The sequence below is a fragment of the Rattus norvegicus genome, chromosome 1 (genome assembly GCF_021556685.1).
Source record: "Rattus norvegicus strain SHRSP/BbbUtx chromosome 1, alternate assembly SHRSP_T2T, whole genome shotgun sequence".
In the NCBI taxonomy this organism is placed as follows: Eukaryota; Metazoa; Chordata; class Mammalia; order Rodentia; family Muridae; genus Rattus; species Rattus norvegicus.
The window spans coordinates 180,986,958-181,011,408 of NC_141534.1; the positions used below are offsets into that span (position 1 = coordinate 180,986,958).

The 24,451-nt window shown below is 43.3% G+C and overlaps 1 protein-coding gene across 1 annotated transcript in view; it reads left to right on the forward strand.

Annotated features, from left to right (window-relative positions):
• The window catches only part of Spon1 (spondin 1), a 294,634-nt gene that overhangs the window by 123,537 nt on the left and 146,646 nt on the right, over nt 1-24,451 (forward strand). Inside the window, 2 exon segments of the mRNA NM_172067.2 lie at nt 831-904; nt 8,330-8,452. Coding sequence (NP_742064.2) covers nt 831-904; nt 8,330-8,452 — 197 coding nt within the window.

Genomic DNA, 24,451 nt, shown 5'->3' on the forward strand with positions numbered 1-24,451 from the left:
AGAAAATCAATAGGAATGGCTCGAGATTTATCGGCACCAGCTCAATTTTAAGTGTTGTAGCCTCTTAAATTGCTGGAACACTGGGTTTTAGGATCCATCCTTCTCAAGGCCAATGGAAAATAAACAAGAGAGTGAGTTAAGGGGGAAACTGCATGTCTGTTCTGTCCCAAAGGAAAGAGGAAATATGTGCTGACCAAAGCTAAGCCATTTGCAACCTCAAAATATGTATTCTAAATTCTAAGAGCCACGTTTGACGTGTTTAAGAGAAAGAGACCACAGCTGACGCTGTCTTTGTTCAGAGTGTAGGAGATGGTTTCGTCTAGACTTTCAGGAATGATATAGAATGACATTTTTAGAACAAATCAAGAACTAGTTTTAGATTCTTCTTTTCCCTTCAGGAAAAGGATTTGACATGCTTCTGAAGTCTGAATGTGGTGGATCTATAAATGACTTCCATCATTTAATAGGAAGAGGAAGGGAAAATGAGCCATTGAGAAAAAATGCTGAAAATGCCATTGGTTTACTTTCTTACTTTGATAGCAGTGCCATCAATAGTAACCCAGTATCTACTGTCACCTCAATGGCAGTGCCATCAATAGTAATCCAGTATCTAATGGGGAGAGGATGGTTTGTAGGCATGTGCCAGGCTGTTGACATACATTTTCTGACAATTCTTAGGGTGACACCATGGGACACATATTGCTTGTCTACTTATGGATGAAGAGACAGAAGCACACAGAGCCACCAAACCATGGGTGGCTAAGCAAGGACTGTGTTTGACTGTCCCTCTAAACCTGCCACTCTCACCACTGTGTCTTCTTTTTCCACAGGGCCAGCATTGTACAGAAACGCATTATCTATTTTCAAGACGAGGGCTCCCTGACCAAGAAGCTGTGTGAACAGGGTAAGAACATGCAGGTGTGGGGAGGTGACAGGGCGGGGAGTCTTTCAGGTTAAGCATGGCTGCAGGAATTCAGGCAATGGGGCTTTCTGAGTTCCCTTGGGCTCTGCCTCCTCACGTAGCTCTGATTTTTAATCTGGCTGTGTGCTATGGATAATTGGATCCGCCTTAAACTCTAATTACTCGGCTTGATTCCCCGGGTAGGAGATAATGTACCTTATATTGGTGCTGTCTTCTTATTTTTGTGAAACAGTGATTATTCTGAAGAGGTTCCCTGGAATAATTCACAGGACTTAATTAAGGAATGCACAGTTGTGTACCGTTAAAAAGCCTACAGTGGCTCTCTGGAATAACCACCCTACAGAACTTGTAGGGTATCTGAGTAATATGGGTGATTTTCTCAAAAAGCAAGAGAGAGAGAGAGAGAGAGAGAGAGAGAGAGAGAGAGAGAGAGAGAGAGAGAGAGAGAGAGACCAGTAGAAGACAGGAGTGTTGTGGGTTGGAGGGTAGGGGACACTAACTTTGTGATTTTACCACATCCAAATCTCTGGTCCTCAGACTTCAAGTTCATAAATGCCCTTTCCTTGGATTGAAACATTCTAATAAATCTTTTTTCTGGTGCTAGGGATCAAATCTGGTGCCTTATGCATGTCCTTTAGCACTGAGCTATGCCACTGCCTGGGACTGGAACCTCCTAATAAAGTAGACTGGGTATTTACCGAAGGATTCCTGGGCTCAGATTAGGCCTGGCTTAGATCTGCTTCTGTTGCACAGCCTACCCTCCCACCCCCACACCATGTGACTTAATAACATACAATAAGACTAGGAAATGGCTTAGTGAGGAAAGCTCTTACCACGCAACTGCAAGGGCTTGAGTTCACAACCTCAGAATCCACATAAAGTTGGACATGGCGCTTCAACTCTGCAATCCCATCATTCATCTATAACATACAAGATGGAAACAGAGGTGGGAATTCCTGGGTGCTTCCAGGGCAGCTAGCCTGACATCTACAGGTTGAAAACAACAAGAGGACCTGTTCCCAACGAGCTGAAATGTAAGGACTGACACCTGAGATTGTCCTCTGACCACCACAGAAGTGCTAAGTGTGTTCACAGACAACAACCTAGACAAGCACATGTGTCATACACACAAGATTGAATGTGCATACATGAGTGAGTGAGTGTGTGTGTGTGTGTGTGTGTGTGTGCATGGTAGCTATTGCTGTCTGTATTCAAACGCTTGTCCATTAATCTGCTGCTAAAAATAAGACTTTAAACATCTGAATTGGTTTAGAAGTTATTAGGTAACCCAGTGAAAACAGAACATGCTCTATAATTATACAGCTTAGCTATCTCATTTCTATTCATTTTTGCAGGATTTTGATTTGACTTTCCAGCAATTAGTCTTTTCCAAAGAAATAATCCTCTCCAGCTATAGCAAACCATAAACTACCAAGGAAGGTTGCAGAGAGGTCTACTGGGGAAATAATAATAATTGCTAATAATTTTGAGTGTTTGCTACATGACAGGCACTATTCTAAACACCTTCTAGTCCTTAATTCTCTAATCTATACTATAGCCCTGTGTGGTAAAGGCTATAGGATCAGCCATGGTGCAGATGAAGAGCCTGAGATAGAGAGAGTTCAAAGAGCTATTTACAGCCAGCAGCGGAGGGCAGGGATTGACACCAGGAGTCCATGCCTTGAGTCACTGCCCCCTGTCAATGCTGTATCCTCTGTGGGCAGTACTTTGCAGCCCTGTCTATATCAGAGCAATGCACTGTCTTCTTGTAAAAAGGCTGGAGCTAAATGTTAAATAGAATTTTATGGAAACAGTTGGATTCTTGGCATCGGGGTGGGAGTTCTGGACTCTCTGGCTAAGACCCTTGCTAATTTCTTAGGGTACAACACTATGCATGGGCTGAGGTCTTTCCTCCAAGCCATTTAGATGATGGTTCTTTTTTCCAAACAAGGATCTCTTTAGGCTTCTGTTTCTTAAATAACAACGTCCTTACCCTCTTTCCATGAAAGTATGCTCAGTTCCCATGAGCTGGACTCGATGGTGTTCTGACTCTCACACAGGCTGCATCCTAATCTTCCCCTGTAGGTAATGAGGCTCCTTCACTGTGGTGCGGTTCTGTTAGCTGTACTGGCAAAGGCCAGCCTTATTTCCAGAATCTGAAAGTTTTTAGGAGACACTTCACAGACAGCCCCGTGTACTGTCAAGAAACCTTCCCGGAGCCTTAGTGTTGATCTTCGGAAGCCTTATCTAAGCTGCACATGTGCTAAAGCCCACTGGGCACGGCGATAATGAAATAGTATGGCATGTCTCTAGTTGCTTCTCTCAGGCTGAACTCTTAGGAAAATGGCTAATCACACCATCTTTGCCAAGACTCCTTTTGACTTGCTAGACTAAAAAGGCCCCGCTTTCCTCATGCTCTTGGCTTTTGTGTGCTTATAGATGATCCCCGGAATCAGCAGACCCATGAGAAAATTAACATCAAAATGATCACATTAAGAAAACCATTTAAACATAAGCAGAGCAGAGGGATTTTTTTAAATGTATTTAATCACTTAGCAAATGCTAGCTTTTCATCAAAGTTTCTATGTGCCTTGCTTTCTTGTTGAATCGAATCAAATCTGTTAAGAAAAGAAATAATGGAACTTGGGACTATCATTTATTGCCCCAGTTATGACCATTCCTCCATAGGTGATGAGATACTGCTATAAGGATAAAAAGCAGTGAGCACTAGAGTGTATGTATGTGTGTGCGTGCACATCTGTATGTGTAAATATGAACACTGTTCCATGTACATATAAGATCAGAAGACAACCTTGGATGTCAGTCTTTTCATTCAACCTTGTTTGAGATGGGTTCTCTTTGTTTTATTTTGACTGTGGATGCCAGGCTGGGTGGCCCAAGAGCTCCAAGGGAATTCTCTTCCCATCTCTGTTTAAGCATGCAATGACAAGTTTATGCCACATACCTATTTTACATGGGTCCTAGGGATTCAAACTCTGGCCCTCAAGCTTGCATGGTAAGCACGTTTACCCACTGGTCCATCTCTCCAGCCTGTGCTTTTTAAAAGCGACATAAATATGAAATTACTTGCAGTGAAAAAAATAGAGAAATATCACTTATTCCAAAAGGTGATCCGTGACAGATAAATGATCACACACTTGCACACCATGTCACAAACAGAAGGGGAATGGCAGAGGAGGATGGGAGAAGGGAAAACCAGAGAAGAGAGGAGAATATAAGCAGAGGACAGAAAACGAGAAGAAGGTGAGAGAGGAAGGAGAGAGCTGAGGAGCTGGCTCAGTCAGGAAAGCACCTGTCTTGTGATCATGAGGAACCAAGTACAACTTCAAGCCCCTGAAGACACACAAAGGCCAAATGTGATAGATTGTGTTTGTGAGCCTAGCACTGGAGATGTGAAGGCAGACGGGTCCATGAAACTCACCTCCCAGCTAGCCTGCCCAGCCTATTTGGTGAGTTACAGGCTAGTTAGGGATCCTGTCTCAAAAACAAGGTGTGCTGGGCTAGAGAGAGCGCTCAGGGTTTAAGAACATTATACTGCTCTTGCAGAGGACCCAAGTCCTGTTTCAAGACCCCGTGCGGGCATCGCAGAACCGCCTGTGACTCCAGTTCACGGGATCTACCACCATCTTCTACCACATGGGCACATGTACTCACATGCAAATACCCACAGCATGGATACACACATATATGCAGAATTTTAACTTTTATATTTTTTTAAGTTAAAAAACAAGATGGAGGGCCTCTGAGGAATGAGAGCTAAGATCGTCCTCTGGCACACTTTTACACTGGCACCTGTGCACGCACACACACACATACATGCATGAACACACACACATGCATGAACACACACACATACATACACACACGAATGAACACACATGTACACATATAAAGGAGAGAAGGAAAATAGGCATGAGGAGGGGAGAAGACCTGAGAACCTCAAAGGAGAATTTCAAAAGCCAACAAATTCAAGATAGAAATGAGGAGAAATATAAGTTATAATAGGAGTGGCCGAGGTGTTACCCTCAAATTTGGGAAGGTGAAGCAGAAGGATTGTGAGTTCAAGACTATCCTGGGCTATACAGCAAAACTCAGTTTTAAAAAAGAAAACCAGTACTGGGTGTGCTCGGCAGTAGAGCAGTGACCTAAAACATACAAGGGCGTGAATTTGATCCCCAGTACTACACAAAATAAACTCGATAAAGTTGGGTGTGGTATCCCACACCTTTAAATCAAGCGCTCAGGAAACAGAGGCAGGCAGATTTCTGACCAGCCTCATCTATGTAGTAAGTTCCAAGGACACATACTGAGACAGTGCGTGTGTCTGTGTGTATATGCATGTGCCTGTGTGCCTGTGTGCATGCATGAGTGCATGTATGTGTGTGTATATGCATGTGCCTGTGTGTGTGTGCCTCTGTGTGTGTGTGTGTGTGTGTGTGTGTGCCTGTATGTGCATATATGTGTATAATGAAAGAAAGGGAAACTGGGTCCACTCTCCAGGATGAGGTTGTCTGGCTTAGCTACTCAGCTGTTGCACTATGGAAACACCTTGGTACTTGCTATCCCTGCCTTTTGAAAGCCCGCTTTGTTCGCAAGAGCCTGTTCTTGGTAGGAAACAGTTTCCTTTTCAATTCTAGAAATTTGATTTTTACGTGGAAGCTTATTCTCCAAAGGTCTGTTATATATTCATTTTTGTAAAGGCCTTCACAGTATCTTTAACTTTGCTATCTAAATCTAAAAGCCCTTTTGATAAAGTCAAGCTCCCAGTGGTCTTATTTTAGGTCTTCTGGATATTGCTGCTGCCCCATTTTACAGTACCTGGTCTTTATGATCGAAATCCCAGCATGTATCTCTCAGTTCCGAATCCTCGGTTCAAAACTAATTTAGATTTAAAAAAAAAAAAAAAAAGCTTCTCATCATGGGACTGCAAAAGGACCAGATCTTCTTGTTTAAGCTACCTCTCCTAAGACGTACTAGCTGAGTGTGTCCTTACTGCCCATATGACTCACATAGGAGTCAAGTCCAGGCTCTGTATGCAGGTAGAAGTGGGCAGCTTGTTCCCAGGCACAGACAGCAGTCTAGTCTCTGCCAGTGATCCCTGCTTCGGGTGGCTGCAGCCTTCTCCTTTGAGCTTCTTCAGACATTCTGAAATCTGTAGGGAGAGTTTTGTTTTGTTTATGTGCTTTTCTTTCATTTGGAAAAAGCAAAATGAAAACAGTTTTCTTTTTTTACTGGGTATCATTCATGCAGACCTATCTAGAATGAGTCTTTCCTGCAGTTATTGAATTTAGAGTGAAGTCATAGGCTCTGGACCAAAAACAGACCTGGGTCCCACTTCTGCCTGCACGGCTTCACGAACCTGCATCTACATTCAGAAGTAAACTTGATCAAGCACCCAACCAGCTCCTTCCTTTTAATAATCGGCAATCTGCAAAACAGGGATGTCTTAGTTACTTTTCTGTTGCTGTCATGAAATACCCTGGCAGAAGCAGCAGAAAGAACAAAGGGTTTATTTTAGTCTTCAGTTCAGGGGGATATAATCCACCAGGACAGCAAAGACCTGAAGGCAGGGACAGGAGGCTGGCCTGTCAGAAAGGCATCTACAGAGTGTACAGGAAATGAGGTTGGGCTATATAGCCTCAAGGCTCACCCCCAGTGACCTACTTCCTTCAGCAAGGTTCCATCGCTGAAGGGTTCTATGACCTTCCCAAACAGTGTCACCAGCTGGGACCAAGTGTTGGAACACATGAGCCCGGGGAGATTTCATGTTTAAACCTCCAGGGATAGCCAAAGTGCTTCCTAGGACAGTATGAAGGCGGCACGTACAAAAGACTCGAAACATCTTTGTACCGCCTCCTCCTTTGTCTCCATCCCCAAACTCACTTCTCTCCATCATTGATTTTGCATGTTCAAGCCCAGCAAGCTCAGCAAATTCCTAAAGAGATTGAAAAATGCTGTTTCTGACATGCAAAATGGCTTTCATCCCCTTGGTTGCTGCTCTTTTGTTCAATATTTAAGAAAAAAATGTCCAACTTGCAAAAAGGGAAGATTGATGTTAGCACAGCTGGGAGAGCTACAGAAAAGGCAGTTGCAGTTAAGTGGCATCTGTAGGCATTGTCCCCTCTCAGAGGCAGCCGAGCAGCCTGAGAGCACTAAGGCAGTTAGAGCTGTGGGTTTAACAATCAGGAATGCTGAATTTATTCATGTAATCTCTCTTTCCCTACTTATCAGCTACTCACAGCTAAAAGTGGGGGTGGAGAGGGAATCTTCAGTTTTTCCTGGCTGCTTCTACACTCAGAAGTAAACTTGAACTTGTGAACACATTGGCAATGCCCCCCATTCCCAGTAAGTCTTTGAAAGCATGATAAGAGGTGATGGGACTGTATAAGAATCCCCTCCTCTTAATTGCCAGTGTTATTTAAACCCCTACTTCTGTGATCCTCAACCTATGGATCGAAACCCCTCTGGGTGGTCAAATGACCCTGTCAGAGGGGTCATATATCAGATATCCTGCATATCAGATATTTACACTACAGTTTATAACAGTAGCAAAACTACAGTTATGAAATAGCAGTGAAAATAATGTTATGGTTTGGGGTCACCACAACATGAGGAACTGTACCAAAGTGTGGCAGAGTTAGGAAGGCAGAGAACCACTCCACTCGTTCTCATTGCCCTCCGTCACAGCCACCTGTCTCTGCTCTGGTCCAGCATGTTGGACCCTCAAAAGTACTTCTTGGAAAATAGACACATTTCTCTTAAAATCTAGAAGAGGGATGCTAGAGGAAGGGACAGGGAGAAAGCCAGGATATTGAAAGAACAGCTCAGCAGGGACTGGAAAGACAGCTCAGTGGCTTAAATAAAGCATCTGCTGCTCTTGCAGGTGACCCTGGTTTGGTTCCCAGCACCTACATCAGGTGTCTTACAATCATCTGTAACTCCAGCTCCAGGGAATCTGACACTCTGCTCTGGTGTTCTCCTGTACCTGCATACACACGGCATTCCCTCACAGGTCACACACACACACACACACACACACACACACACACACACACACACACACACATCTTTAAAATGAAAAGAATAGCCGAGTAAAAGTTAGCATTGATTTCCCAAAGTCTCCCCAATCCTAGAGATTCTATATTCTTGGTTCCATAGAACACCCCAGACTGGAGAGCAAGAACTTTGAATTTTTTTGTTTGCAAACTATATATTCTTAGTTGAGAAATATAAAATCCACAGCAGTCGGGTGCTGGTCTTGAGTCTTACAAGTCAGTGCAGCTGTACTGCGTCTCCTTTATGCTGGGATCAAGGATAAGACAAGCTGCTGCAAGGCCGTCTTCTATGAGGTCCCCATCTGCTTTCTAACTTGACTTCCCGTTCCAGATCCCACACTTGATGGAGTGACGGACAGACCGATCTTAGACTGCTGCGCCTGCGGAACTGCCAAGTACAGACTCACGTTTTATGGGAACTGGTCGGAGAAGACTCATCCAAAGGATTACCCTCGTAAGTACAGCAGCTACTTTACCGGTTGGGGAAGCACAGTGCTAGTGCTCCCTCTGCTCGTGGGATCCATTAGCTGAGCTGCGTCAGGTCTGCTCAGTAGAATCCGTTGATTTGTGAACTTGGCACCTCAGAAAGTAAATTCAGGGACACACACGAACATAATCCTGGTGCTTTGAGATTCTTTGTGTGACATTGCTCTACCAGTGGTTCTATCTGTGAGTCTTTTATCGTCAAGCCAAGCATTTTGTAACCTCAGTCCTCCTAAAAACAGCTGTACCCATGTCACAGAACAGACTGTCGTTAGACACGACTGGCCAAGGGATTCTCTTGACTCCACAGACAGTGTAGCAGTTACTCAGTACCCTTAACCATAGTAACACAGTAGCCTCAACTATAGTAATGACTGACAAGTCATCAATCAATACATGATATTCCTGTTGGACCCAGATGTCATCATCTAATGCTACATGACCCCAGACTCAAAGTAGCCGATATCAATCCACAGGAGTTGTCGGGAGGCCCCAAAGTCACTATGTGAGGAGTGTATCCTAAAATAGGACACTCTCCAACTCTTTTTAATCAGTTACCTCAACAAATTTGTAACGAGCAGGCACTCTCCTAAGCCCTTAAAAATATGACAATGAGCAAGAGAAAAGATTCCGTGCAGGGTCCTAGGCTATTTAGGGACTGTGGGGGAGATGGACAGCAATCAAATAATCACATGGAATTGGTTGCTGTAAGTGATGGGCTGACCCACACAATATTAAGCGTGTTTACTGACGGTGTATCCTTGATTTGGAAAATAGCCTGCTTTGTGGGTAAACTCCCTGAAGATCAGGGAGAAGTCACCATTTGTCCAGAGTCAAATGTGCAACGTCCTGCCTTTGCTTTAAATTTCCATGAGGACCTGGGAGGGCCCGTTCTCTGTAGCCTTGGGAGGCAGGATGGCTGTGGGTGGCACTGGGCATACTGTGTCTGAGAATGGTCTGTTTTGTTCTTAGGAGTTTATTTCACTCTGAAGTTACCACAGCTGGGAAGAACCACAGAAACAGGGGAGGAGATTAAAAGAGGGATTGGGGCCAGGACTCTAAAGGCAGAGGGGAAAAGGGTGCGTGATAGGGACTTATCGGGTATATCAGAACCTCCCTGGAGCCCAAACAGCCCACCCAAAAGGGACTCCAGCACTCCTGGCCTATTGTCTAATTTAACTCCCATAAAGTTGAAATTTAGGAACTTAAGAGCCTCTGGCTAAGGCATTCCTCGGACTCCGGGATTCAGCCCGCTCTAGCCTTAGCTGTATGCGAGACCCTTGTGAACAAACTTAGCCTCTCTGCCTGGGAGGAGGTGCTTAAAACCAGTATGCTAGAAAAAAATGTTCTACAGTGTCCCCACTAACAGAAGAGATAAAATGTCTGGGCCATTACTCATCTTTCGTGATCTTAAGGAGTTTTCTCATCTCTGTTTAACTGCTGTTGTCTCCCAGAGTTTAGGTGGTCAGGGAATGGCACCAAACCATTGTTTCTGGGCCTCTGGAGCAAACCACATGCAAACCTACAGAGAGTTTCTGCGGTGCTGTTGAGAGCTTAATACAGCAGACATGTATTCCTGATTGTCCCATTGTCAGGCGTCACATCCCAGAGCCAGGATGTGCCCTAATTTTTCTGTTGAAAAACTTTAATCTCCAAACACAGAATAGCATTTACCACATTGTGTTGGGATTGTTTCTTCTGGAAGTTTCTTCCCCACAAACTGGCAACTCCTTTGGGATAAAAGCTATGATCACCTTATCTTTGGATCTTTGTCCCTGCCCATGCCTGGTACCCTCCTGAGGATTGGGTGGTGACTGTGGACCACACCTGCTACCATCTGGGAGGCAGGTATCTAGCCACTGAGTCACGATGCCCAGCACTGATCAGGGAATGCACCAGACTGTCCTTGCAGGGCAATGGTGAACTTGGATACTTGAAGGACTGGACCACTGGGAAGGGCACAGGCAATGACAATGATGGTTTCTGCTAATCTAAGCTGCAGGGATAATTCTGTCTTGATAACCAGCCCTGCTGTCAGCCCAGAGAAGCTTCCTGACAACAAATTGTCAAGTGCCAAGTCCCTTGTCTCTTTTTAATTAGTCATCCAAAATGTCACTTTCCAAGCAGGGATCTTGGGACAGAGGCTCTCAGCCTCTTTAGTCGCTGCATCCTCTTAACATGTTTAGACTCACCAGGAGCATTAACATACTTTGTGTTAAATCTCTCGGTGTTTCCCTTAGCTGAGAAAAATGTTAGTTACTTATTCACTTTAAGTGTCAGAGCAGTAATAAATGATTGCATGTTTAATACATTTGTCACATGCTAACATAAAAACATATAATATGTTTTATGAAAGTGACTGTATTAGCCAAAGAAAGTTGTGAAATGGGTGTCATTGTCACATGGACTGTCACTCACTTTTGTTTCTGCATTCAACCTAGCGATTTACATTGTTGATAGAAGTATGTGAAGAAAATCCTAGCCCACATGCATGTGTAACTAGAAAAAAAGAGTGTTTGGGGGCATTGGAGGGGTTGCTCAGTGGTTAGGGTACTTGCTCCTCTCACCAATGCCCTGAGTTTGATTCTCTACACCCACTCACAGCAGTTTCTACCTCAGGGCATCTGACACCTTTTGCTGGCCTCTGCCAGCACCTGCACACATGCGGTACACATGCATATGAGCAAGCATACACACATACACATAAACAAAATAATTTTTAAAAGGGTGTTCTCATAATCTTTCCAGATACTTACAGATAATCTCTGCTACCACCAACTACTTCAAAGTTCACAAATGGCAGAATTTTGTTAAGTCCTGTTACAATGTAGAATATGCAATGGCGCCAATAGATTTGTATTCTGTCACTAAAATTCACTGCGTACCTTCTTCTTTGGGTGGATCTTTTAAAAACACATGATTTTGTGTAGCCCCGATGCTGACCATATGAAAAATACTGGCTTGTTGGGAATTACAGGTCATCCAAATGCCAAGACTTCCCACTAAACTGAATCAAAATCATATCCATTCCCAGAGGACAGAGCCCATCAGGAAAGTGACAGAAAACTGGGAAGCTATCAAGTTCACAGTAATGGCTACAAGTTTCCCAAGAGTCTGAGTTTTGCTTGAACACTCAGGTTTTATTATTGGCAACAGATACCGTCAGTTGTTTTCCTTGAAGTGACAGACTGACTTCATTTTTTGAGAAAAATGCCTGCCAGATTCCTAAGTCTGAATAACGGTAATTTGCCTGTCATTTGTTCTTTCAAGTAAAAATGATGTTTTATGAATGTGCAAAGTGGCTAGTGTGACTTGCACCTCAAAGACTCACTAAGTGTTCTTCCTGAGGACAATCAGAGTTCTCCAGTCCAGGGAGCAGAGCTGCTTTGCATTTTTTATTGCTTTTTACAGCCTGAAATTAGTCGCCTTGAATAACAAGGTGTGTATTTATCAGTCAGAACTTCAAATGACTCATTTTTCTGTTATGTGAAGGACACTCATGCAAAAATGAGCTTTTTGTTGTCTGCTGTGAACGTGTGGCCCTGAGGAAGACTTCAGCTACTAATACAGGCAAGGATATTGCCTTGGCCCGACTCCAGTGCCAGTGTCAATACACTGTAGCAAGCAAATAATGTCTTCATGTTGCTATGAAATGGTTTCAATCTTTCAGATTCCCTGAAAGGATCTCAGGGTTCTCAGGAGTCTGTGGGTCACATCTTGGTAACCTCTGCAATGGCGTAAGAAAAAACCATGTCCAGTCAGCTGCCACAGTCAGCCACCATGCACCTTCAGCCATAGTGAAGCGTGTCTGCAGGTGTCTCTTCTCAGCCACAGTACAAAGTGCTTTGTTCCAAATGCTGCTTCTGGGGTTCTCTCCTTGGGAGAAGTCTGCATTCTCTCTGGGAAGGTGAAACAGAGACAGAGGCCAGCAGAGAATGGACCAAATAGCTTCTGGTGTTCCTCTTCTCTGGTGCTATCAAAATCTCTGCTGGACATCTGGAAACTGTGGATTTCTCCCCAAACCTTCCCAATCAAGAAGCTCTTGACATACATTTTAAGGGTAGACCGTGTGGGGTTGGGGATTTAGCTCAGTGGTAGAGCGCTTGCCTGGGAAGCGCAAGGCCCTGGGTTCGGTCCCCAGCTCCGAAAAAAAGAACCAAAAAAAAAAAAAAGGGTAGACCGTGTAAGTTGTGCCTCCTAATTCTGTAAGTGAAAAGGTCTTGACACACAAGAAAGTAGCATTACACGCTCAGATGGCCAGAGAAGATCCGAACCAAAATCAAAGCTCGGAGCAGATAATTCTTGTTTTCCTTCCTTTGGGGGTCTATCATGAAGCAGTCCATAGTTGGAGAATGTCTGAACCAAAACCGAAGCTGAGATCCTAGTGATTTCCTTTTGTTTTCCCTTGAGGGCTGTCATGAGGGGAATCACTCCTCTGTCCTCTGCAGTCAGATTAAACACCTAATACACAAAGCATCTTCCAATGTGAAGTCAATTGACACTAAATTCTGTGCCATCCACCTGCTGTTCTGACGACAGCCAGACTTAGAGGCCAGAGAGAGCACTCCAGGTTTCTGGAGCTTGAGCGCACTGCTGAAACCAACTTGGAACTCTGTCCTAGGCATTGCCAGACTGCCACTCCCAACTGCTTCCCAGCAGCAAGGTGGCCAGGCCCATAAGGATGTCTGGAGGGCCGGACATGTGTCCAGTCTTCACAGAGCTTCTTTTATTCTTTTTTCTTTTCTTTTTTTTTTTCCGGAGCTGGGGACCGAACTCAGGGCCTTGCGCTTGCTAGGCAAGCGCTCTATCACTGAGCTAAATCCCCAGCCCCTTCACAGAGTTTCTTAAAGATGCTAAGTATCTTTCATCACTAGTTTTCATAGGGATCTGGCTCTTGACGAATGCTTTCATCCCGTAGACAGCTTGTCACCTCCCGATAACCTCCTCCACTTTGGACATCGCATCATTTAATACTACTTGACAAGTAAATATCGAAGAGTATTTTCCTACATCCAGTTTTTAATTTGATGACACATTGGCTAAAATATTAATATGGGCACTGGAAAATACATCCTATGTTTTTGAAGTTAATTTTATGGTGACATTCAGCCATCTTTTCCACTGGGTCACTTGCTTTTAAAAAAAAATTATGTCCATGGGAACTGGAGAGATGGCTCAGTAGTTAAGAGCACTGGCTGCTCTTCCAGAGAACCTGGGTTACTACCAGCATCTGCACAGCAGCTCACAACTGTGTATAATTCCAGTTCTAGGGCACCTGGTACACCCATGCAGACACACCTGCAGGCAAAACACCAATGCACATAAAATAAAAATACATAAGTCATTTTTAAAAATTATTATTTCCAACCCCATGAAACCCCCCCCAAACTAGTGCAAACTTGATGGCTTAACAGTTTGGTCCTTTTATTCATCCAGTTTATGCAAAGTTTACTCATCATAGTCAACCCATTGAATCCTGGTTTTATGATTAATTTTCTCTCGTAGTTATGAGTCCCAACCTTGTCTTACTTCAGACAAGTCATCTCACATTTCTTTCATCAGCCACCAAGGTGATGTCAGGACTCCTAAAAACAGAGACCACATATAAATTACAATAAAACCACATATAAATAACCACATATAAATTAAATTATTAAAAACCACATATAAATAACAATAGTCCACCTGTACTGCCTTCAACTTCCTCCTATCTCCATGCAAGAGCAAGTAGTTTTTGGGGTTTTGAGGCACTTGAGTCTGATGTTAATCTCAAATCCAACTACTTGTTACTTACCCAGGTCTATTAGAAACTGATAGTAGACAGAGAGACTCACAGCCAAACATTAGGTTGAACTTGGGGAACCCCAAGGAAGAGTGGGAGGAAGGATTGTAGGTGCCAGAGGGGTCAAGGACACCATGAGAACATGGCCTACAGAGTCAACTAAGCAGGGATCACAGGGGCTCACAGAGGTGAGGAGGTGGCAATCAGGGAGCCTGCATGGGTCTGACCTAGGACCGTTACAGATATGCTGTGATCATTTAGCTGTCAGTGAGACTAAGGGGCTGGCTCTGACTCTTTTGCCTGCTCTTAGGACCCTTTTCCTCCTGCTGGGTTGCCTCGGTCAGTCTAGATCCAGCTTAGTCTTGTTGTATCTCGTTATGCCATGTTTGGTTGGTATCCTTGGGAGATCTGCTCTTTTCTGATGCGAATCTGGGGCAGAGGGCAGGGGTAGGGACTGGGAGGAGAAGAGGGAGGAGAGCTTCCAGTCGGCTTGTATTGTACAAGAGAAAAATAAAGAAAAAAGAGAAAGGAGATCATTGGAAAGAGTCACCCACACACAGTGATTGTCCCATAAATTCTTCTCCAATTTCCTCGTCTGTTGTTGGCATAAATGAGTTCTTTTGTGTCTAGTTTTAGAATCTTTCTTCTTTCCTTAACAATCACTCATTTTGCACAGGTTTTCACAGTCCTTAGCAGACAACCATGATAGAGGGGAAGATCATTCTTCTTTATTTCCTGAGTAATCTGGATTGCTTTTGTCTAATAAGCTTTGTTAGCAACTTAAATAATGGCATTGTTATCTCTCTCCTAATTTGCATACATCGGCTTTTATGCATCCTATTAGCTTCTGTGTCATTTGGATGGCCCTTTTGTGCTGTTGGTAAATTTCCATATTCTTCACTTTATACGCTGGCTTCCCTCCTTTCTGTACTTTTTGTTTTTATTAATTATTAATGCACTCGAGGCTGGGACTTCTCCTCTTAGTTGATCCCTGAGCCTTTCCCTCCTTTACTGTAGACCTCTTTTATGCTCACTGCTCTCTTGGTAAAATTCTCTTGTGCACTTTATCTTCTGGACATAGATGTTTATTAGTGGAGCTTTTTAAATTTTTTGAGAGTTTATTTTTTATTTGTATTTTCCTTCTCAGTTTTGTTTCTTTACTTTGTTTTGATCAACGAGTATGTGCTACATAGCTCCTTCTTTGCTGTGTTTACTGTTTGTTTATTTAATAACCCAGTGTATGTTTGCTTTGGTAAGCTTTATTTCCTAGTCCTCTGTGGGTGCTGAAGGATGTGCTCTTCCCTGTTTAGTGCACAGCATCACTGGTCTGCGTCAGGCCCCCCTCCCAGTGTACAGCACCACTGGTCCATGCCAGGTCCCTCTCACACTATTTACTTTTAATCTCATTCCACTTAGGCCACCATTATTGTAATTAGCCATACTAATATTTTTCCTTTCATTTTTATGTGTCCTGATGATCCTTTCTGTTTCTTTTAAAATTTTATACTCTTTTTTTTCCTATTACCCAGTTATATCCTCTTCTGGTTGAAAAATTAATGGGCATGTTATTCTAGCACTTGGGAGGTACATGAGGGACATGAGGGTCCAAAGTCTACATCAGCCGTAAAGCAAATCCAAGGCCAGGCTAGGCTGCCTGGGACCCTGTCTTAAAACAATAACAACCAAAAGTTATCTGACTCCCTTATGGTTAACATCATGTGTGTCAAACAGCCACAAACTTTCCTAAAGCCCTAGTGTCAGCTTGCCCTATGCCCTTCTTTCCTTGGGTACTTTCTGCAAGAGCATTCTCTAACTGTCTTTGTAAGGCAAGCCCTGATGGCCAACACGCCTGGGAGTATCTTGTTAGGCTCTCACACTTGAGTCACACAGGGCTGCATATGAGGCTGAGGATCAGAAGCATTTTCTTTTCTACTGTTAGGCGCTGTGTCCTTACTCTCTAGAGAGTCCAGGTCAAGCTGGTTTTTGCTTCTTGCTAAGTGATTTGCACGTTCCCTCTGCTTTTCAAGTTTTTCTTCTGTTTGTCTATCTATCTGTCTGTCTGTCTCTTTGATGTTCCTCCTCATCTTCCTATAACTACCACTGGGTTTTAAGTTTCAAAAACTAGTTCCCTACTTAACAAGTCCTTTCCACATGAGATCTTGCTTTTGGTTCTTTCTTTAATCCTAAGAAATGGTTGTTGTCAAACATTTCATCTCCTTTTATTTTCCTTTCTGAGCCTCTGCCCTAGTTAGCTTCAACTGTTGACTTGACACTGACTAGAGTCATCTGTCTGAGAAGGGAAGGCAGTCTCAACTTTTGCATAGAAGGGGCAGGCACCCATGTGTCTGGATATCTAGTCTTAAGTACTTTGGTGTGTGCTCCCTAAGGAAAACATTCTTATATAAAATTTCTGCACACTTAGTAAGTACTAACACTAGTAAAACACTGCTGTGCAGTCTAGACACTTTGTTACTACATTAATCGTGCCTCTACTGTCTTCTTCATGTGTGTCACATAATGTCATATAATACAAGCTGTCTACATCAGTAACATGGGAAATCTTAAATGTTCTAGAAGCTGTGTTTAAAAATGAAGGAAAGCGGGGCTGGGGATTTAGCTCAGTGGTAGAGCGCTTACCTAGGAAGCGCAAGGCCCCGGGTTCGGTCCCCAGCTCCGAAAAAAAGAACCAAAAAAAAAAAAAAAAAAATGAAGGAAAGCCATAAAATTAATTTTTTACAGTTATTTTATGTTGTATGTTTGAGTGTTTTGCCTGCATATATGTGTACTGCATGCATGCCTAGTGCACTTGGAGGTCAGAAGAGGGTCTCAGATCCCCAGGAAATGGAGTTATAAATGGTTGTGAGCCACCACGTGAACCCTGGAAATTGAACTTGAGTCCTTAGTAAGAGTGCTCTCAACTGCTGAGCCACCTCTCCAGCCCCAATAAAATTAGATTTAATGTTCTATTTTATTGAAGCCAGTATCCCAAATCATGTCATGTTAACATATAATTGGCCTGAGAATTCATTATGGACATATTTTGCATTTTTTTTGTGTTGCGCTAAGATCTGGTACCTGTTTTGCATTCAGACTTGACATACTTTAACCACACGGTAGCCATGTGTAAATATCGGCTACCAAATTGCACAGAGCAGCTCTGTAGCAAAGAAACGAGAAATCTTCTCCCAGAATCTAAGCCGGGATTTACCGGCCAGTTACTTGTCACGCATCTTCCATCGGCCTCAATACAGAATACTTCTTGGGCTTTCTTGACTTTACTGCCATGGACATTTTTGAAGAGTGCCCAGGGGTTATTGAACATAGACTGGGGTCATTGCTGTTTCGGCTGGATTAGATTGAGATTGTGCATCTTCAGAGATGCACCTTGACCTTTATGAGTGTGAGTATTAATAACGCATTTGTGCTTGGTTCCTTTACTTGCCTGCGTGTTTGTCTTTCGTTCTTTTTTGAAAGATTTATTTATTATCTATTCAGTACCACATGCATACAGGTACCCTCAGAAGCCAGAGGACATCTGATCCCTAGAAACAGGAGTTGGCTGCCTTGCGTGAGTGCCGGGGACCAGACCTGGGTCCCCTAACAGAGTAGTAGGTGCTTCTGACTGCCAAACTGTCTCTCCAGCCTCCCTCTACTTGTTTCTGCTTTGGATTCTTAATACCCCTCTGTCTTTGAGGACGTGTACGGTGCTTAGGTAGAATTGTTGGCCCATCAGCTGCCACAAGGCTGCTTCATACCCTGCTTTCTTCTTGATCGCTAGCTGCACTTGCCTGGGATCCAGTTTCTCTGCAGGTGCCCTCTAGGTTCTCTGCAGATGTGTCTGTTATGCCTTGTATCTGTGTGCTGGGCAAGGGGAGATGTTGGGTGATGTCTGTTCTGGAGTGTTTAAGGACAGAGAACAGATGAAGCCAGGAAAGGGAGGTCCAGGCTTCCTGTGACTGCTGTCGAACCCTTCTGGGCTTCCATTCTTCAGCACCTGGTGAAGGACCACATGAAATCTCCCTGTTACACTCAGCGTCTATATTGATTCCTTGGATCTTGCTTTTTTTTCTCAGTTTATGATCTTTCTCAGGACAGAATCTAGAGAACAAGGAGACTATGTTAACTCCTCTTCTCCTTAAGGAGCCTGCAATAAAATGCCAGCTTACACACTCTGATTTTGGACACGCTGCCCTCTCTGCTGTATTACGGAATGTTAAGTGAGCTTTGAACCACTATCACTCCCTCCTCATTATGCTATTCTGATAGGGAGGGCATTAATACCTCATTCTAATATTGTATCTGTGTTGATCTGTGTTTTTCCGTGGGTTCTATTTATTTCTGTGTTCTGTAGACCCTGTAGATGTAATGTCATAGTGTTCTCATTAACTCTAGCCTTTGCATAACTAACAGATTATCTTGTTTTAATAACTCGTGCCTTAAAGTGGATCCCGCCTACAGTCTCGCTTGGTTTCCTCTGAAATAACTTGATTAACTTTTTAGTAATTTCAGACTTTCTAAGGTTTTACGATCTCCTAGGAAATTACTGGGTTCACCCTATTGGAAGCACTTGCCTTGTTCTGTTCTGTTTTACCTCCCAAATGCTTTGCACTTACGGTAACCCCATCTCCCCCAGGTTCTGCTCCGAGAGTCCCAGATGATTATTTTAGGCTTTCTTTGGTATTACTCCATATGATATTATTTGCTTGGCTTGGGTTTTGCATATGTTTAATTCTCATTTTCACTCATTTTTGCCCTCCTCCTTTAATTAATTAACAGTCGATTTATAAGAAATGAGCTAGGGAATGTAGCCCATGCATGAGATCCTGGGTTCTATCCTTAGCTCTGCGAATATTAATGAATCAACTAGTTAATTAATTAACCAAGAATAAGTAGAGGGCTGGAGAAATGGCTCATCAGTTACGAGTGCTTGTTGCTCTCCCAGAGGATGTAGGCTTAGTTCCCAGCTCCCAACATGGTGGTTCACCACCATCCACTTAGTGCCAGGGAATCTGATGCCCTCTTCTGGCTTCCACAGGCACTGCATGCACCTGGTTCACATAACATTTCAAGTGTCCTGGAAATAACATGAATATATAATAGAAAAAATGAATCGAAAAGAATAAAAACGCGTGAGATTTCCTTCCTGATTTTTCTATAGATGCTGTGTTTATTAGAATAGCATCTTTGATTCACTTCATGGGAAAGTTTTGAGGTTAATATTCACAGCTCTCTTCCCAGTTCCAATTCACATTTCCTTTGGTGTTTGGTTGGTTTATTTCAATCTGCTTTTATTCTGACAGTTCTTAGCTGAAAAAGTCTATTCCCAAGCAGTAGTTCTGTTATTAGTTTTAATTATTTATCTCATCAAAAAGTACTTATTAATTCAGGATTTCTTGCAGACTCTTGTAACATTATCTTTCCTCTATTAAAACCTACTGTTTTCAGTGGAAACCAGTAAGCTGATTCTTGTGCCTTACTGAGTGGTTTTCTTTCTTACGACTGAACATTTGGAAAAATATTCTCACTTGGAATATAACTGGATTAAAAACCCAAATCCTTTTTTATTAAAACTTTATTATAAAGAACTTGCAAATAAAAATAACATCACACAACAAAATTAACCAGGTGAGTCTATCTGTCTCAATGAACTTCTGTACAGTTAGAGAGCCGTTCTGAAGCTGCGAAGCTTCACACTGGATTTTACGTTTCCACCATTAAATATATTTTTATGCACTTACCCTTTAGCGACAACAAAAATCCCTGACTGAGTTGCAAGTAGAGAAAGAATTAGCCTTATGTGTTCGTTACAGTTTTTTTACTGCATGCTTTGTATGTGGTTTTCCATTTCAGTGAAGACACCCGGTCTTCATCCACTTATGACCAGATTCCACAGCTTTGTACCTTGTAGGATATGTGGTTTTCATGTGCAGCTAAAGTGTTTCATGATTTGTTTTTATCTGAGCTACGTTAAGTGAATCTGAAGGTTCTGTTCATACCTCCAACTATTTTATTAACAGTGATATTTTTTCTTCTAGTTGGTTTTTTACTTTTATTTCTCTGCCCTTTTGTCCTTTGCTGTTAGCCCATTAATTCCACAAGTAGACACGATGCATTTGTTCTGTGAATAGTGTGCTTAGAACAGGCCATCCTTCATTTCCATCCTTTCATTCTCTTCATACTCTGCACAGTTTGGCTATTTTATTTTCTCTTTGTCTGCTCAGTTTCTGGTGGCACTCAATCATGTATCTGACCAGCATCTTGCTTACTGCTTACTCCCACTGCTCCTTCCTCCCGTAAGGATCTCTTCAGAAATGGGCATAGTGTCTTTCTTATACATTTACTATACCCCTTGTCGGTTTTCTTAAAGCTGTTTTGGTTGTTGTTTTATTTCCTGGTCTATTGATTTCTTCCTCCTACACCCACCCTCCTCTGTACCGGTTTTCAGTGTGCCTTCCTTCTCTCACACTGCCAGCACTCCTAGATGTTCCTCATCCTGGGCTACTCGCTCTTCCTACTCTTTCTCTTGCACAGTGTGTGAGCTGCTTTTCTCTCACACAGCTCTGGCACGCATCCCTCTCAGTTTTCAAGCACTCTACTACTTTGGGGTTCAAAACACAAAGAGAGGCCTGCAGCTTATCCCTAGCCTCAGTTAAATTCAGAATGAAGGAACGTAAAAGGAGACGAAAGATAAAATCCCATGGACCAAGACAACGTATAAAAGGGAGGGTTTATTTGGCCTTGCAGTTCCAGAGAATGAAAGTTATCAGGCAGGGAGGTATGGCGACAGCAAGCAGCGGGCATGGCAGCTGGAGCACAAGCTAGGGGCTCACATCTTGAAGGAAGCAGAGAACATGAACCGGGAATGACGTGTGACTTTGAAACCCCAATGCCTTGATGACACATTTCCTCCAACAAGGCCACACCTCCTAAACTTACCCAAACAGCACCACCAATTGGGACCAAGTGTTCAAGCATCTGAGCCTATGGAGGACACTCTCATGAAGACCACCTCATCTGGTGATGGCTTCTGAAGCCTTTGCTTCCAACTATTATGGGGGGATTTGATTGGGTCTTGGAATTGGTAAGGCTGGAGCCTATTTTCTTCCTCCATCCTCTTCCTAGAAACTCAAACATGGAAATTTTTTTTACTACATCCTTTATTAAATAAGCTGTACCTATCTGGGACTGGCCGTCTAAAACTCTGTCTTGTATGAAGTGATTTTGTCTATCAAGGATACAGTCCATCACCACCGGGAGGAGTAAGTTACCTGGCTGGTATTCTCTCGCCATTCATTCCTGGTGCCTGTCAGTTTCCAGAACACGTGATCACTACAGCGTATTCATGTAGCTTAAATGGCCACCTGTTCTCAGTGATATGAGTTCAGGGAGGGGAGAGATGGGACTCATTGCCAGTCACAGATCCACTGTCATCTAAACCTAACACTACCAGTTTCCCAAAGTGGAGAAATGGGGTTGACTCTGAAGTCTGACCCCAACCCAGCAGTTTTCTCTATTTCCTTCAAGCCTGTTTGCCAATCCCTAAGATGTGATTTCAAGAAAAATAGGTTTTAATAAAAAAGACTTAGGTAGGTGTGGTGGCCCATGGCTTTAATCCCAGTACTCAGGAGGCAGAGAGGAAGGTGGATCTACGAGAATTCTAGGCCAGCCTGGTCTATATAGTCAGTTCCAGGGCAGCCAGGGCTACATAGTGAGACCCTGTGTTTAAAACGAAAAGAAGGGGGTGTGGAAAAGACAAATTTAGTATTCCTTCTGCATAAAACTATTCTGAACACCAAAAAAGCCCCATGAAATTGGGGGTGAGGTACTCAAGTTCCATTAATGATAGCCTTTGGTATGGTTACCCAGGAATTTGCACACAAAACTCTGATGAAGCTAATGGCATTTATGAACTCAAGTTTTCCAAACAATGCGTTGAGAAATACACCCTCCAGAACTGTTTATTCCAAGAAAGGCCAGATATTTATAAGCACAAATGGGGTTTCTGCAAAGGTTGGTGCCAGGCTCTCCAGCCCTGGCAAACATCCCTCTCAATTTGCAAGAACTCTACTGCTCCGGGATTGGAAGCAAAGCAGAAGCACAAAGAAATGCTTGCAGCGTATCCCTGGCCTCAGTTAAATTCAGAATGGAGGAACATAGGCAGGGACGAAAGATAACAGGAAGTCTCAACACAGATAGCCCTGCACTGGAGCCGTCCCCTGTGATCAGGGAGCGTGGTTGTTACAATGCCTTAACTACACTACTGAGTTGATTGATTAAATTGAAAGTTATGAGCCAAATGCCCCGAGAGCATCCTGGAGCCTTCCTGTGTCTGTACATATTCATGCGGTCCTAATGACCCTCATTGGAAGGGGAAAGCGAGTGCTTCCAGCAGGGAATGCATGAAGAAAGGCTTGGGAGGAAGCAAAACTTTAAAACAGCCAGCAAGAGTTTAATTAAACTCCAGCATTATAAGCTTGCCTCTAAACTGAGCAAAATGCACCACATTTCGCCCCCACATGGAGCTACTCTGGGTCCTTGCAGCTCAAGTGGGAAGAACAATGGGATTCAGAAGGCTTTCTCTTCACATCTGGGTCCTTGAAACCGAATAAGAGGTTTCTGGAGGGCTTTGCTGGATAGAACAGTTACTGTTTACAGATGTGAGTGGCTTTTCAGTCATTGAATGCAAATTGCATCTGCTTTGTTGTATACACCCTGGGAAAACCCCAAGGAGGGAATAATGTGGCTTTATCCGCCCACCCACATTGGGATTCAGAGCACAGTCTTTTGGGGTTTATTGGGTCCCTAAGCAACCTTTGAAGAGAGCTGTCCATCTGTCTGACTGCCCTGTCTCCAGCACACATGGATTCTTTTGACTTTGCTTCTCTGGTCTCTGGTTCTATCTTTGGTCCATTGACTAAATTTTTTGGTAAACATGTCTTGCATTCAGGGATCCTAGACTAGGTCTGCGGGCATTGACAGTGTTGGTCTGTAATCTGAAGGCAAGCTCCTCAACAGGAATGAAAAGGACAAACTTTTAATGCAGAGGCTAAAGACCAGAAAAAGAAGCAAGGGTAAAAAGAGATGAGGGTGAATAGGCTTCTGCCGGGATTCTTAATCTCAACACCAAATGTCAGGACTCAAAAAGAGGAAGTCAGAGTCATCTCACCATTTTAACCTGAAGACTTCCTTAGAAGGCTTCATGAAGATTACCTTATCCACTCCGTGCCTCGGTTTCCTCATTTGCAAAGCAAAGCATGCCCCCAAACACCATATGGGGATGTCTTAAGAATAACCTGAGCTCAAAGTGAACCAGTACCAGAAAAAGATTCCACTCAACCACTGTCTCCGGTTCCCTTGTATGCAAAGGCACGTGGGTGTCACTGTGTTAGAGTAGGGCTGTTACTGTAGGACAGATATTTTCCAGCCCTTTCACAGCCTTGGCGCGTGGGGTGAGTTTACCAATATTGTTATATATGGTAGACCATGGAGAGTTCATACATGTTTCTTTTAGCTCAGTGCCAGACCCACAGCTAATGATGCCTGAATCTCATGACTATTGTGTTTCCCCAGCCCCGCTGTTATCCCAGCCAAATTCTCAAACTTCCAGTGAGTTGGCTCTGTTCTCCTGTTGCTTTCCCGCATGAGTCCTTCTGTCATCAAGGGATGACTTTCTCTAAACTCCCTACTTCCTTCATGTCTCAAATGAGAGAGAACAGGGCTTCAGATACATTTTATCATTCCTATCTTTACAAGCTTGAGATTGAAAGGTGGGGCCTGAGTATGTAGCTCACCTAGTAGAAGACAGCCTGGTATACACAAGCCCTGTGTTTTATCCCCAGACTGAGTGTGGTAGCTCACACCCAGAGTGCCAAGATGGGGATTTGACTCGAGAGGATCAGAAATTTAAGGTCATCCTCAGCTACACCGTGAGTTCAAGACCAACCTCCTGGGATATAGGAGATTCTGTTTCAAAAAAAAAAAAAGTAAAGTGAAATTGAAAGACATTGTATAAAAGGTCCTATAATAAAAACCTAACCAGTAATGAAGAAAGGATGACATAGCCCACAATCAGAATGGAATTTAATAACAAATACACATTGCACAACAACCCAGACAAACACATGGAACCCATCAGCTAACCGAAGCTGGTAGCCCCTGACCTGTTTGTTTGGAACAATGGGACGTAAA